General features: G+C 32.0%; 1 protein-coding gene across 1 annotated transcript; it reads left to right on the top strand.

The window, feature by feature from the left end:
• Positions 1 to 3,938: 3,938 nt before the first annotated feature.
• Positions 3,939 to 6,818, top strand: LOC105767531 (sulfite exporter TauE/SafE family protein 4). The gene is made up of 11 exons (XM_012587091.2): positions 3,939 to 4,298; positions 4,387 to 4,546; positions 4,637 to 4,899; positions 5,011 to 5,056; positions 5,145 to 5,200; positions 5,290 to 5,376; positions 5,465 to 5,515; positions 5,601 to 5,840; positions 5,988 to 6,081; positions 6,181 to 6,321; positions 6,400 to 6,818. Exons 1-11 carry the CDS (start codon positions 4,155 to 4,157, stop codon positions 6,480 to 6,482), a joined length of 1,365 nt encoding a protein of 454 aa, XP_012442545.1. The 5' UTR covers positions 3,939 to 4,154; the 3' UTR covers positions 6,483 to 6,818.
• The last annotated feature ends 10,133 nt before the right edge of the window (positions 6,819 to 16,951 follow it).

Below are 16,951 nucleotides of genomic sequence, written 5' to 3' on the forward strand. Positions count from 1 at the left end.
CTTTTAATCATTCAAAAACTCAGTTACGTGGCATGTAAATAGGAGTCATATTGTATTTATGTTATTTTAGAAGTTGAATGTTGAAATATGATGTAAAAAAGTGTGTGTGTGGATATTAGTGATATGGTAAGTCAAGTTTAGAGCTTTTAAATGGCTACTTTTGAAATTAGTTGGTTTAAGTTTATGTGATGGTATTGATATGGTTGTTTGGTGTGAAAATATGTTGGGACATTTTGAGTTAATGGTATGATTGAATGCGGTAATAGATGATCAAATAGGTAAAATGCTTGGTGCCAAATGAAGCATTTTACTTTGATTTTAAATTTGAATGATATAGGTATGATACATGGAAGGTTTTGGTGCATAACTTGTGGTATGGAAATTGAACCATATTGAATAGATTAATGATATAAATGATTGAATGGTTTGATTAGATTCATGACATGTTGATTGATTTGAGTGTCATTTGAGGCATATTGGTATAATGCTTGAATATGGTTTAGATGTGGTAGATTGGTATGCGTTTTATTGAGTTTATACAGGTTTTGAATAGATTTAATTGTGCATTTGAACCTAAATTATGTTTTGGATATAGTTTGGCATGAAGTAGGCATTAAATGACATATTCTGTACCACATAGTCTAGCCACACAGTTATGTGTCATTGGGATTCAAGGAGCATTAAAAGCACAAGGTTCCCGATTATCACATGAGCTGGCTACACGCCTATGTGAGTATTGTAGATTTGGTCATGTATATTTCACACGGTCTCAGTTTGTTACACGGTTGTTGAGTATGACTCCTATTTCAATCAAAATTGAGAAATAATCTTTCAGTTAAACTCTCTTTATTTGTTTCAATCAAACTCTGATTAATGTAGATTATTTTATTATTATTTGACCTAGGAATTTAGCCTATAAATAGGCTCTTCTACAACCTTAGAAAATATACACATTAGAGATTAAAACTCATAACACATTTAGAGAATTTTGTGTTTACGCTTTGAGGGTTCTTTGTTTTCGGGTTTTCGGGGTTTAATTTTTATCTCTTTTTTTTGTACTCTTCGTTCTTTTTCCATTATAGTAAAATTATCTTTGTCCTTGGTTTTTTATCCTCTTTGGAGGGGTTTTTCCACGTTAAATTTGTGTGTTCAATTTCTCAATTTATTTTTCTATTTTTTACTTGTTGCTAAATTGGGTCGATCCCAACAAGTGGTCTCAGAGCTAGTTTAATTTTCATAGATCAGCCTGTTTAGAGATGGCAGCAACAAGGTTTGAAATTAAAAAGTTTGATGGTGAGACAAATTTCAATCTGTGGCAAGTTCGGATGATGACAATTATAATTCAAACTGGCTTGAAAAAGGTTGTTATCGGGAAAAAGCATGAGAATTTAAATCAAACAGAATGTGAAGAGCTTGGTGAAAAGGCTTTGTCTACAATCCAATTGTGCCTTACGAATACGATATTACAGGAGGTATTGATGAAGAATACCTCCTTCGCCTTGTGGAAAAGGTTCGAAACTCTTTATGCAACTAAGTCTCTGGCTAACCGTTTAAAATTGAAACATCTATTTATGTTTCACATGAACGAAGGTGAGCCTCTTAGAGATCATATCAGTCAATTCATTACTCTTTTAAATGATTTAAAGAATGTTGAAGTTTAGATTGACGATGAAGATCAAGCTATACTATTATTGTGCTCTTTACCCATTTCATACAAGTCTTTCAGGGAGACCTGATTTATGGTAGAGACAAACTCTCGTTCAAAGATGTGAAGGATCATTTGTTGAGTAGAGACAAACTCGACAATGAGTTTAGTTTGGATAGCAAGGCAGATAGGCAAGCTTCCGTTTTGGTAACATCAAAGAAACAAGAAAAAAGGTGTCGCTATTGTAAAAAGTTAAGTCACGTCAAAGCAGCTTGTTATAAACTGCTAAATAAAAGAGTTGTTGAGAGTAACGAGGAAGATGTAGCTGGTGCTAATTTGGTCGATGAAAGCAGTGATGATTTCTTGCTAGTGTCAATAAGCGATAACTCCAAGCTCACGTCTGAGTGGATCCTAGATTTGGGATGTTCTTTCCACATGTATCCCAATAGAGAATGGTTCTCCACATATAGTTCGGTTGAAGGTGGAGTTGTGCGCATGAGAAACGATTCATCTAGTAAAGTAATTGGTATTGGTACTGTTAAAATTAAGATACACTATAAGACGATTAGGACACTCTCAGATGTCAGGTATGTACCTGATTTACGAAGGAATCTCATTTCCTTGAGTATTTTAGACTTGAAAAGATGCAGAATCAACATTGAGTCGAGCGGCATTAAAGTATCTCGTGAAGGTCTCGTTTGTTAAAAGGTAAAAGAACTAGCAATCTTTATATTCTGGAGCGGAGGCAACTTGGTCATAGGAGGGAAAAATGTATGACTGTTTCTTTGAAGAAAGGTTTTCTTTTGGATGCAGGTTTTGAAAAGTTAAGGCACTGTGTTCGTGACAATCATACTCAGATTAGTTTTAATTTGGCAGTGTACAAGTCGAAGGCTAGAAGCCTTCCAGTTTTTAAGCACAGATTCAACTCAGTTAATTCCCTGCATAGTTCAAGATAGGCCCGTGGTGGGCTTTGGCAAAGATGGCATTCTGGAAATACGAGTCAAGGTGGAGATTTGTTGAGTATGACTCCTATTTCAGTCAAATTTGAGAAATAATCTTTTAGTTAAACTCTATTTATTTGTTTCAATCAAACTTTGATTAGTCTAGATTATTTTTATTATTATTTGACCTATGAATTTAGCATATAAATAGGCTCTTTTACAACCTTAGAAAATACACACATTAGATATTAGAACTCATAACACTTTTAGAGAATTTTGTGTTTACGTTTTATATAAGCTTACGTAAGCTCTAGAGTTGACCCTATCATTACCCAACAACTTATCCTTAAAAGAAACCTTAGGGTCTTTCGTCGAATTGACATCCATGCCACTCTCATCTAGTAGATCATCTTCTCAAAGTCTAACCTTTTTGGTTGTGTGTCTCACAGTTGTTGTGGCCTCAGAGTCCACCATCTTTTTTGCTAAAATTATGTTTAAAATGATAAGGGATAAATCTCAAAATTATACATCAACTTTGGTCCAATATGTAATTTTATACATGAAATTTTGATTTGATCCAATTCTCACAAATTATTAACACAATTATTGATATAGCTCCATTTTATGTTTATATATTGCATACACAAATAATTATATTTATCCAATATAAAAATAAATTGATATATTTATTTATTTGAATGTGTATGATTGAATCAAAATTAAAGTTGCATGTATACATTTGAACCACAATCAAAGTTTCATATATATAATTACACCAAATTAAAATTTATGTATCAAATTGCACATTAAATTAAAGTTCATGTATAATTTTAAAATTTATCCCAAATGATAATAAAAGCATCTTAAATGTCATAATTAGCATATCAAATAGATTTTATAATCTATATTCCATACTTAATTTTTCTAACACTTTCTAACACTTCATATTTTTAAATTTATCAAACAATAATATTTTTTTAATGAAAAGATACAATCAAATTAATTTCAATAAATGAATATTCAATATGAAAAGGTAAGTTTAGAAAGAAAATTGAAAAGAATAATAATCTATCAAAATAAATGAAATTGATTGATTGATTTTAATATCCTAAATCTTCCTAAATTAGTTATTTAATTTATATCTCAAGAAAAAAAAAGAAATTAAACGAAAGAATGCATCTGTTGAGTTAGGAGTGAAAGAGAAATAAACCAAAATCAATTAATATGTATTAATTTCTATAGGTGCTGTTTGGACAAGTTGTCAAATATGACATGCATGTGAATGAATGACAGTCTTTGAATTCACCTTTCATCCCCACTCTCTCACTCTATAAAAACATACATCACTGCAATTTTCTCCTCTTATATCTGTATCAGTTTTTTTTTTCTTCTTAATTTTCCAATCAGCGTTTCTTTTCTTTTCTACTTTTTTTATTATTATCATTTTTTCAAAAAAAACACAACAAAAAAGTAACGTATACCAAGTTCTTCTTCTCCTACAAAACCAGAACTCCAGTTGTTGTTTCTTCTCCACTTCTGGGATTCTGATTTGTTATCGGGGTTTTGCAATGGGTACCAAAGGATTCGTTTTATATCTGCTGACAGGTTTCTCAGCAGCCATTCTCTCTTTGCTGTTCATTAACAAAACTACCATGGACCATAACTCAACTCTCTTCAACACCCCACACTTAACAACTGTAGAAGTTTGGCCTGTAAGTACACATTTTTCTTTCTGTCTAAATTATCTATATTCAGGCCTTCAATAATGTTTTTTTTTTCTTTTTTCCGTTTGGCTGGCAGGAATTGGAGTTTAACTGGAGGCTTGTACTGGCAACAGTGATAGGATTTGTGGGATCAGCATGTGGAACTGTAGGTGGCGTTGGAGGCGGCGGTATTTTTGTTCCAATGCTGACTTTGATTGTGGGATTTGATACCAAATCTGCTGCTGCTATTTCCAAATGTAAATTTCCTCCCCCCCCCCCCCCTCCAAATCTGCTGCTGCTATGTCCAAACAGGGTTGTTTATTGTTTTGATTTTGGTAATAACGTAGGCATGATAATGGGGGCATCCGCAGCATCTGTTTGGTACAATGTCCGAGTGCAACATCCAACAAAAGAAGTGCCCATTATTGACTATGAGTTGGCTCTTCTCTTTCAGCCTATGTTGATGCTTGGTATCACTGTTGGAGTTGCCTTGAGTGTTGTTTTCCCTTATTGGCTCATTACTGTGCTCATCATCATACTCTTCATTGGCACCTCTTCAAGATCTTTCTACAAGGGCATTGAAATGTGGAAGGAAGAAACAATTTTGAAGGTATATTTCAACCATTTGACTCTACGTCAACTTTATACATTTACAATATTAAATTTCTATTATTTTAATTAACACCTTTTGGTTTTCTGGTTTTAATTTGTAATTTTGCAGAAAGAACTCACCAGGCAACAAGGAACAGTTAATTCCAGGGGTGAACGTAAGTTACACAGTCTATGCCATTATTTATGACACTCTAAATGTAAAGATATTTACCCTTTTTTTTACATTTATTGTGGTTTTTTCAGTGCTGATAGATGCAGAGTACGAACCATTGGTCCCAAGAGAAGAGAAATCAACACTGGTTAGTAAAACAAAGCTTTTATAATTTGATTAATTTTCTATAATCCTATGGCATTTTGATACCATCCATAACCAACTTATTTATCTTAGGAAATATTATGTTTGAATCTAAGGTGGAAAAGGCTTTTGGTATTGACTACTGTTTGGTTCCTTTTCACACTTATTCAAGTCATCAAGGCAAGTTAACAATCTATAATCTATACATTCTTCCATGTGTATCATTGGACTTTTCATGATTTATGTTTTTTTTACCATTTTTTTGCAGAATGATCTGGTTCCATGTACCACGTTGTATTGGGTGCTGTTTTGCTTACAGGTAAAAGTAAAACCCTTGTTTGATACACATTATTTCACTGATTCATTCATTGACACAAAATTTATATGTCGGTGTTGTGTTTAAGTTTCCTATAGCAGTATTGGTTTTCGGATATGAAGCAATGAAATTGTGGAGAGAAAACAGGAAGAGAATGATGACAGGGAACACTGAATGCATTTGTGAAGCTTCGATTCAATGGAGTACATTGAACATTACATTTTGCGCACTGTGCGGCGTCTTGGGTGGCACCGTCGGGGGGTTGCTTGGTTCTGGTGGAGGCTTCATTTTGGGTCCGCTGCTCCTGGAGATTGGTGTCATTCCACAGGTAACTTTTATCATTTTCTTGGTTAAACTCAAGAAAAATCAACATCATCACTGTAAAGTCATTTTTCTGCTAACCAGATCACCACTTTACCAGTCAATATCCAATCTTTACATAGATGAATAAATGGCAAGGATATTAATGAAACAGGTGGCAAGTGCAACAGCGACATTTGTGATGATGTTCTCATCATCCTTATCCGTAGTGGAATTCTATTTGCTCAAAAGGTTCCCAATCCCTTATGGTAAGTCATCCAACACTTTCTTCTACCAAAAAGATTGAAATTTCAACCTTATAATATGAACCAAATTTCCCCTTTCTATATATATATATATATATGCAGCACTGTATTTGATGGGAGTATCGATTTTGGCTGGCTTTTGGGGACAGTATCTCGTAAGAAAAATTATATTAATCCTAAGAAGAGCTTCCATTATTGTATTCATCCTATCTGGTGTCATCTTTGCAAGTGCTCTCACAATGGGTATGAAGGCATTCTACTGCAAATTTGATGTCAAAATTCATAATTTGATAAAACTGATGTTGCTTTTGTTGATAACAGGAGTGATTGGCATTGAAACAACCATTGGAATGATAAACAACCATGAATTCATGGGGTTTTTAGACTTTTGCAGCAGTCAATGATCATTGAAAGAATACATTATATCTTATTGAAGGAAAAATGAAATAGATTTGTTGAAAACATGGCCAATAACTTGTTGACCAAGCTAGGGTTGTACTTTGTGATGTGAGAATAAAGAAGTAAAATAAGTGGGGAGTTTGAGACCGTTAGCTGCACCAACTTTCTTACATTCAAGCATGCATGTCTTTCTATGTCTTTCTTCGAAATTGTCTGCTCTGGGAATGTTAGTTCCCACCATTCTCTATGTATCTTCATCCTTCAATCCTGCTTTGCTATATTCCAAGGACAATAATTGATTATTTAAATTTGTGTTGAATATAATAATTGTTTGACGTCAATTATTTATGTTATTTAAAAATAAGTAAAAAAAAGTTATTTTTAAACAAAAATTGTATTAAAAGTTAAAAAGACAGTTGTGAATGCGAAGTTTTTGGAGAATCATCTTTAATTTCTTTTTCTCATTTCTTTCTTGATTTTCTTTAACATTTTATGATACTTGCTAGAGAGATTAAAGTCGATCGAGCTCAAATTTTGACAAAGAAAAAAGATTTTTGGTTTATTTCTCTGTAATTTTTCTACGGTTGGTCTTTTTCTCAATAAATTATTATTTATTTTTAAATTTTTTAAATATACAATAGCAAAATCTGGATTCCACTAATGAAATAATTAACACTTTTCGGTTTAAAAAGTGGATTACCTGCCATCCTGTCCACGTGATATATCTCACAGCTTGAGTGTTGAAAAATAAAATCTGTATAATTCACCTATTATTCTGCATTTTCCACACTAAACCAGGTTTATGGTCAAACTATTTGTTTAGAAAATCCATTGGATATTTGAAAATATGAATATATATATATATATATATAAATAGTTAAGAAATGAGATTGGAAAACAAATTTATTTAAAGGTTAAAATGGGCTTATAGTCCCTGTATTTCTAGAAAATCAGAATTTAGTCAATGTGCTTGTATTTTAAGTAATTTAGTCACTTTTCATATTTCAAAATTTAAGTCCAATGGATAATACTGTTTTTTTATTGAGTTTGTTATTGTACATTTTGAAATAAAAAGAAGACTATTTATTTGGTAGCCATGTAATTAAAAGAGTTGTAATTAATCTGAATTTAACAAAAATTAATAGTATTAATAGTTGGAATTGAATTTTAAAATCTGAAAAATAAAAGGACTAAATTCTCGAAAATACAAGTACAAAACTAAATTCCTAATTTTTGAAAAGCAACCAACCTTTAGCGGAAATTCTGGTTGTAAGAAAAATGCAGAATTCATGAAAAGCGAATACAAAACAAGAAAGTGTAATATGTAAAAATTTGACCAATTATAGGAGAAAGAGATAAAGAAAGTTGAACACTTTTCCCGTAAGATATTTTGATAATTATTTTTAGGATAAAGTATATTGCCAGTCACTAACTTTTATTAAAATAATAAAGCAGACACTAAACTTTGAAAAGTGACAACTCAATCACTAAACTTTACGAAAATAAAAAAGCAGTCACTAACAGACATTTTTCGTTACAGACGTAACGAAGACGTTGATGTGGCACGTTAATTAGCCACATGGAAACCCAATTTAAGAACCCTAGCTACTAGAAGAAAAAGAAGCAGAAGAGAAGAAGAAATGGAGATACCCACTGTTGATTTGAGTTTTCTCTTTCATTTTCTTTGTTGATTTTTTCAGCATCCAAACCATGGAGAGTTTAGCCCTCCACATCGTCGTCGCCACCATCACCACTCCTTTCTCACTTAATCCCGACGTTTCCCTCTATTTCAGCTCTAAACCTATATACAAATTGTCTTCACCGTCCATTTTCCCACTATCTTCTTCATTCCTCGCCTTCCGGTCCCCTCTCAGTTCTATCTTGTTTTCCCTTCTTCCCAAATGAAGAAACCCTTTACTTTTCCTTAGCCATGCCACTTCTCAAAACGACAACGACCCACCACCTCAAACAACACCTTCTCCTCCTCCATCACCACAAGGAGCTAAACTCCTCCCTTTTCTCATCTCAATTTCAATAGGCCTTATTGTTCGTTTCCTAATCCCCATACCCGTCGAAATAACACTCCAAGCTTAGCAACTATTTACCACCTTTTTATCAACAATCACCGGTATGGTCTTAAGCCCTTTACCCGTCGGAGCATGGACTTTCTTAGGCCTCATGACTTTCATCGTCACCAAAACGCTGTCGTTTACCACCATCTTTAATGCCTTCACCAACAAAGTGATTTGGTTGATTGTTATTTCCTTCTTCTTTGCTCTTGGTTTTGTTAAAACGGGGCTTAGTGATAGGATTGTAACACCCCTAACCTGTATCCGTCACTGAAATAGGATTACGGAGCCTTACCTAGCAAACCATTCAATTCATACATTAATCTAAATATAATCTAATTTCATTTAAATACATTCATAATGTCCCTTAATCGAGCCTTCGAGGACCTAAAAATACAATAGAAACAATCAGGGACTAAATCAAAAATATTTGGAAAGTTTAAGAAAAAGTTAAAAAATTTGGACTGCAGGGGTCACATGGCCGTGTGGCTAGGCCGTGTGAGACACACGCCCGTGTCTTAGGCCATGTAACAATCAAAATAGGGACACACAACCGTGTCCCAGCCCGTGTCTATTCCTATGAAACTCACTGACTTGTGTCACACAGCCAAGCCACACGCCCGTGTGCCAGGCTGTGTAACACTCGAAATGCAACATTAAAAACCTATAAGGGACACACAGCTGTGTCGCGTGTCCGTATGTCACACACGGCTAAGACACTCTCCCGTGTCTTAGGCCGTGTGGACAAGAAATATGCCAATTTCAAGTTATTCCTTTCACCCAAATCAACCTTGAACCTACAAGCCAAAAGCATCTATGAACAAAACACCAAAACATGCCAAAACATCCATAATAAGATCACTTTCAATATGCCATAAATCCATACAACCAATATGTCATTTAGGCACCTCAAACACAATTCATCAAGTTCATCCAAAACATATGCATAATTGATCATTCATTTGGCATTTATATCTAATCTATTTCTATACCAAAACTTACTTCAAATGACCACAATGAAGCCTCATCATCACATACCAAGTTTGGTCATAAAACCTTGCATCAACTTGACTAAATAAACATCAATCATTTAGCATCAAAGTACCACAAACATACTAACCATCAAGGTAGGGGAATACCATTAATTCTACACTTCAAAACAACATTACAAGTCATAAACATTAACTAAACCTTAAACATAAGTCCACCTATACATGCCATTATAACCATCACCCAAAACGTCAAAATCTACCGATGTTATAGCTGGATAGTGTGATAGATCTCCGACAAGCTTCCAACCTGATCAAGCTTCCGATAATCTGTAAAGTAAGGGGAAAACAACTACGTAATCAATGAATGCCTAGTAAGCTCGTATAAACTTTAAACATAACATTCCATTTCAATAATGAACTTTATAGATTAAATATAAACCTATACCTATACTTCAAGATTTTTCCAATACATAACCATCAACTCATAAATGAGTACATCTATCAACATCATATATATTTTTCATTCCTAATTTAATAGGATTTTATAAATATTATACACCATCATTAACCTTTTCATAAAACTATGGATTATTTCATTTACTTAGGCTCTGTTTGTTTGCTAGCAAAACATTTTTCATAAAATATTTTTCTTATTTTATGGTGTTTGTTTGGTAGAAAATAAATTACTTTGGAAAAACATTTTCTAAAACACAAGTAAATGAATTGGCTTTTTACGAAAAATGTTTTACCGATTTTATATATGTAAGACATTTTCCATTTTCCTCCACTCTTATCATAGCAGTCGTTCTCCTTCACTCTCTTCATAGTAGTCGTTCTCCTTCCTCTCTGTCCATCAGCCTCCGCCTCTCCTCCTCATTTTTGTTCGTTGGCCTCACCTCCGAATCTGAGTCTCGTTATCTCGTCGTCCTTACCAAGTTTTCATTTTTAAGAAACCCCAAAATCTAGCTTTTCAATCCTATCAAGGTATATCACTATCTTTTATTTTGATTATTCTGTAAATGAGCAGTTGGAATTTCCTTCATGGGGTTTAACTTGTTTCTTTTTTCTTTGGCTATTTCCCTGATTATTTTTGTTCTTCAAAATTATTGTATTTTAGTTACTCTGTAAATTTATTGCTTTCTCCATGGCCACTTTTGAGTTTCTCTTTTTCTCTTTCTATGTGATTTTTCAGGGTAAGCTGACCAAGATTTTAATTGGGGGTTTTGGTTGTTTTTCAAGCTTGGTTCTTGAATTAGCTTTTTCTGTTTGGTAATCTCTTGAATTAACTTTTGTGTGTAAGGGAAAGAGTATTTGGTATATTTGGTTTTTGTTTTGTTAAGAGACTGGGATTTTTTTGGAATTGAAATTTGTTTCTTGAATTGTTAAGAGATTGGGATTCAAGACCAATTACCATTTTGGGTTTTTATTTAGCATATATATATATCAGAAATTATTTTCCATTTTTTCATTTGATTAACAGTTTGTTTCCAATTGTTTTTTCATTTTCTGTTTGTTTTAAACTCTAAATGTTAACCTCTTGTTTTATCGGAGAAGACCAATCAAAATATTTTGTTGCAATACAGCATGTTTGATACTATAAAAAGCTAGCTCATCTACCATTTTCTATTGTCTGAAGTCTGACTTTTAGAGTAAATGTGAAGATTCTAACTGTGTAAAGTTTCATGTCTCTTGAGGCGCCATTAGCTCGTATGCATCTTGTGATGTATGCACTGTTGTAAGACTTGAGTTAGCATCTTCCATCCTTTGCAGGTAATAAAAGTCTGTTTCTACTATACTGCAGTGAGAAGAAACCTGTATATTTTGCCTTTGTACTTTGATTCTGACATGCACACTCTAATATGTTTGATAGTTTCTAATTATGCTACCGTGTTGTAGACTGATAAAGCTGTAAATTTGCTTGTAGTAATGTAATGTATCTATGCATGCATGACATGATGTAGACCTTGCAGGGACACTACATTTTTTGTGCATATTATGATCTTTAAGCTTGATGCTTTGCATTATTTTCTTTGAGATGTAAGTCATAAATTAGATGTTGGAAATGCTTGAGCCTGATAGATGAATTCATAACTTTAAAAGTCCAGAAAACCTTTTTGTCCCATTATTAATCTGACATGACTTGTCTGATTGTCTCTTTACAAAATTAATAAAGATTTTTAGCAATTAATTATCTTATAATTGCTCATTGATTTGTAATAATTGCATATTAATTTGTAAATTTTTGTGTGATCTTATGGCAAGCTTGTATCTTTTTTGTAGTGATCAAATATTTGTGTGGTATTATTTTGTGTAGATGGATCGTAATCAAGATCAAAATGCAATTGTCGGAGTCGTGGCTTCAGTTTTACCTTTTGGGGCTCTTTGGATTAAAAAATTAAAAACTAGAAAGAAAATTGTTTCTCACCCTCGTGTGAATCGAGATTATGAAAGAGAAAATTATATTAGTAGTATTTTATATAGTGGTGACCAACATTGTATTGATGTGGTAAGAATGAGACCGATTGCCTTTTTTAATTTGTGTGATATTCTTAGTAGGAATATTTTTTTTACAATAAACTAAATCGGTGAATATTAGGGAGCAAGTAGTTATATTTTTTTACATATAATTGGTTATAATGTAAGGTTTTGAGTGATTGGATCTAGATATTATAGATCAATTGAGACAATTCATCGTTACTTTAGGGTTGTACTGGGAGCTATTTTGAAATTGTATAAACTAGTTATTAGATAACTTGATGAGTCAACTCCTAGTGAAATCAGAAACAATCTAAGGTTTTATCCTTATTTTAAAGATTGTATTGGAGAATTAGATGGAACTCATGTTCGTGCATCCGTTCCACTTAGCATTCAAAAAAGATTTCATAGCCGTAAAGGGGGGACGACACAAAATGTATTGGCTGCCATTACATTTGATTTGAAATTTTCCTATGTTCTAACTGGATGGGAAGGTAGTGCACATGATTCTTGTATTTTAAGTGACGCACTTTCACGCCCAAGAGGATTAAGAATTCCAGAAGGTAAGAATGAACATTAAATACCAAATAGTTCAAGTAACCTCATAATTTATCAGTAATAATTATGTTTTGTAAAATTGTAGGTAAATATTATCTTGTTGATGCTGGATATGGCATCCGAAATAGATATATTACCCCATATCGTGGTGTCTGATATCATTTAAAAGAGTTTAGTGCTCAAGGGCTAGAAAATGCAAAGGAACTCTTTAATCTTCGTCATTCATCATTGCGAATCACTATTGGACGTGTTTTTGGGATTTTGAAGAAACGGTTTTGTGTATTAGATGCTGAACCATTTTGGAATTTTCAAACTCAAGTAGATATAGTTTTGGCTTGTTGTATCATTCATAATCATATAATGGGAGTTGATCCTAGTGATTTACTTAATCAAGGATTATCCGAGGAGCCTGAGTCTGATTTCATAATACCAACTCTTACGGAGCGAGAAGAAAGAGAAGAAGCAAAAGAATGGTCTGCTAAGAGAGAGAAAATTACACAAACTACAAGGACTGATTATATGGCTAAGAGAGAGGAAATTGCACAAACTATGTAGACTAATTATATGGCTAGAAATATTAGGTAGGTTTAGGGCTTAGGGTTATTGTTTCTATGTTATGTATGTTTTAGTATTAAAATTGTTTTTTTTTAATGTCAGTTGGATAATGATATTGAAATTAGTTTGTTGGATTTTGAAATTATTATGTCTTAAATTTGTTAGATGTATTTATTATGTTTTAAGCTTGTTGGATATTGAAATGATTGACAATGACAATTATTAATGTATAATGGGTAAGAGCAACAAAGAAGGGACATCCAAGCAATTTAGGTGGACAAAATCGATAGAACATCTTTTTCTTGAAATTCTAGCAGAGGAGGCCTAGAAAGGAAATAAGCATTCTAACACTTTCAAAGCAGTTTCTATTAATCAAGTTATTGTAGCTATTTCTGAAAGATTTCAAGTCCAATGCGATGCGAAGCATGTGGAAAATCATTTGAGGACTGTAAAAAACCAGCGGCAGATTATATGCACAATTTGGGCTAAAAGTGGTTTTGGATGGAATGATAACATGAAAATGATCACATGTGATAGAGCGACATATGATGCAGCAGTGATGGTAATATATGTATATATATGTTAAGTATATTCCAATTGTTTTTTACTTGTTATTCTAATTGTGTATAATATTCAACAGGCACACAAGAAGTATGAACCATTTTTGAATAAAAGCATTGATCATTATGATGAATGGCTTTGGTTGTTGGCAAAGATATGGCAACTGAGAGTTTTTCCAGAACATTTGCTGACATAGATTTGGATAATGGTAACCAAGATCCAGTGCCTATAGATTGCGACAATGAAGAGATTGAGGAGGTAAGAACAAAAGTATCTTCATCTGGCACACCTAAACGTAAAAGAAAAATGCTCAAGAAAGTGTCGTTGATGAACAAATTAAATTTGTGGGTGAACAACTTGAAAAAATTGCTAATGCTTTGGAACAATTTACTGCGGATAAAACACCACATCTTTACGAAGAAGTGATGTCGATAGAGGTAGAAGGATTTGATGATGACTTCCTTTGTAGTGTGTTTGATTATCTTATGGGTCATGAATCCGATGCCAAAACTTTTTTAGTTAAAAGTAAGAAGCATAGAAAAATTTGGCTTTAAAAATGTTCTTAAGGTTGAAGATATTGATACTTTAATGTGGTGTAATATTAGTTATACACTTGGGCAATGTTGTTTTTATCATGTGGTATACTACTAATTATGCATTTGAATAATATTATTAATTTCTAGTATTAATTGTGGTTTGGAAGTTAATTTATAATGATTCAATCTTTGTTTTTTTATAACACAATTAGAAATAATTTGTTTGCTTTGGTTGTTTTCAATTTATGACGGTTAATATTCTAGCTTAATAATTGAGTATTATTATATATTTAATTTGATTTATTTATAAATAAATCATTGTAATATATGTAAAAACAATTTAAAATATAAATTTATTAATATATAAAAAATAAACTCAATTAAATAATGAAAAGATAATAAATTCTCAAATATATATTTGTTTCATTTAAAACAGCTTTTATGAAATATTTTCAGGAAATCTGCCAAACAACAGAAAATATTTTACACAGATTCATCCAAACACCAGAAAAGTAAATAATTTTCTAGAAATCATTTTCCGGAAAATATTCTACTGGCAAACAAACGAAGCCTTACTTTCCATTCCATTTACTAAGTATAAACTTAAATAACAACGTCAACTCACTAATTAGTATATTTATTCACATCATAGGTAAGTTCATCCATAACATACGTAATTTCTCATATATAAGTACATCATTCAATTCATCAATCCCTTTTTCGTCATATCACATTTCAATAATGAACTTACCGTTTCATTACCTTTTCTTACCTGTTTCATTTGTATAATACCAAACATAAGCATAAACATCAATCATAATCTCAAGCTTGACATAAGCCTAACCATCATCATCAATACACAAGTTAGTGCATTTATGTATACAACTCATTTGGAGTCAATTACATGATAAATCATTTTATAAGAAAATACACCTTTTGAATCATACTAGCTTTTCATGAACGTAAGCATATTCCCATTTTTGTCATTTACCATTTCATTGTATATCATTAATATTAAACATGATATAATGTAACTATAAACTTAGCATAAACCTAAGCATCATCCACAATCTCAACTGTTGAATTTATTTGTGTTCAGATCAATATTCAATAAATAACAAATCTTTCAAATTCATTAAATAGTTTACATTACCGAGATTTTCCATTCGAAGAACGAGTTACAGATAAGAGTACATCGTCAACAGAAGCTCATAGAGTTTGTCCACCCGAACACATCAACAGAAGCTCAAAAGAGTTGGTCCACCCAAATCACGCCAAATAGAAAGTATAACACGATAGTTCGCAACAAATGATGAACCTTAGTTTACTTGGGTAATATGTCAATATATCCCTCCGATACCATCACCACTCCGAACCCCCGTAATACACCAAAACACGAATGTATTTTATCCCCCGTTCAATTCAAAACAAACATCAAAATTCAATATTATAACTCAGATAATGATTCATTTCCAATAGTGGAATATATATATATATATATATATATATATATACACATCATGTTATACCATCCATCAGTTTAAATAAATATTAAATTTTTAACCGTACGAGCTTATCTGGCCAAATGTAGAAATGACAAAGTTTAGGGGTATTTTAGTAATTTTTCATTCTCCTCGACTTTCCACTCGATCTTTATCTAAATTAATAATTTTATTTAATCTATTAATTTAGACAGTAAAACAATGTGATTTATGCAATTTAGTCATTTTTATATTTTTACAAAATTACCCATAAAGTTTTACTTTTACTCAATTTAGTTCCTAAGCCCAAAACATGCAAATTAACCATTTTTACCCAAAATTGAGCCTGGATGAATACTCATGGCATCCAATACAGCACATTATTGTAAAAATTTCACATCAAATCCTTGCACTTTTATTATTTTAACAATTTAGTCCCTAATTAGAAAATTCATCAAAATTACTTAACAAAATACTTTTAGATATTAAACAACATCTCAAATTCATCATTTAATAACTAAAATCAAATGGATTCATCAATTAAAACATTCACAATCTGTAACAATTTCAAAATCGAAGATACGGGCTAGTTAGACCTAGTTGCAAAGATCTTAAAAACATAAAAATTATTAAAAACGGGGCTAAAATGGACTTACATGCATCATCAACAAGAAATTCGAAGCTTCAAAGTCTTCCATGGAGTTTTTCTCCTTCCAAATTCGGTGAATAAGACACATTAAAATGATGATAAAACATTTTGGTTTTATTTTAATTTAATTAATTTATCAAATTACCATTTTAACCTTGATAAATACACTTATAATATCACTAACACACGTCTATAATTGTCCATCACATAAATATATGGCATAATTACCATCTAAGGAAGGTTTAATTACACAATTGGTCATTCAATTAAATTAAATTCTAACTAAATAAACTTATTTATAATTTAATCCTAAATTAATTAGGACTAAAAGAGCAAATAATCCAAAAGTTAGTGGATTTAAATCATGATACCACCGCTTGGAAACTTTGATCATGGTTTAATTACCATTTTGCTCCCTTTTCTTTATTCAATTAACCATTTAATCACTCAAATCAAATAGTGATCAAATTTTATATCTTTTACGATTTAGTCATTTTAATTAATTAACTATCGAAACGTTAAAATTTTTCAATGAAACTTTAATATCACCTTAATGACACTTCGTAAATATTTTTATAAATATTTATAGCTCAGTTTA

This window comes from Gossypium raimondii, chromosome 4 (genome assembly GCF_025698545.1).
Source record: "Gossypium raimondii isolate GPD5lz chromosome 4, ASM2569854v1, whole genome shotgun sequence".
Lineage (NCBI taxonomy): Eukaryota > Viridiplantae > Streptophyta > Magnoliopsida > Malvales > Malvaceae > Gossypium > Gossypium raimondii.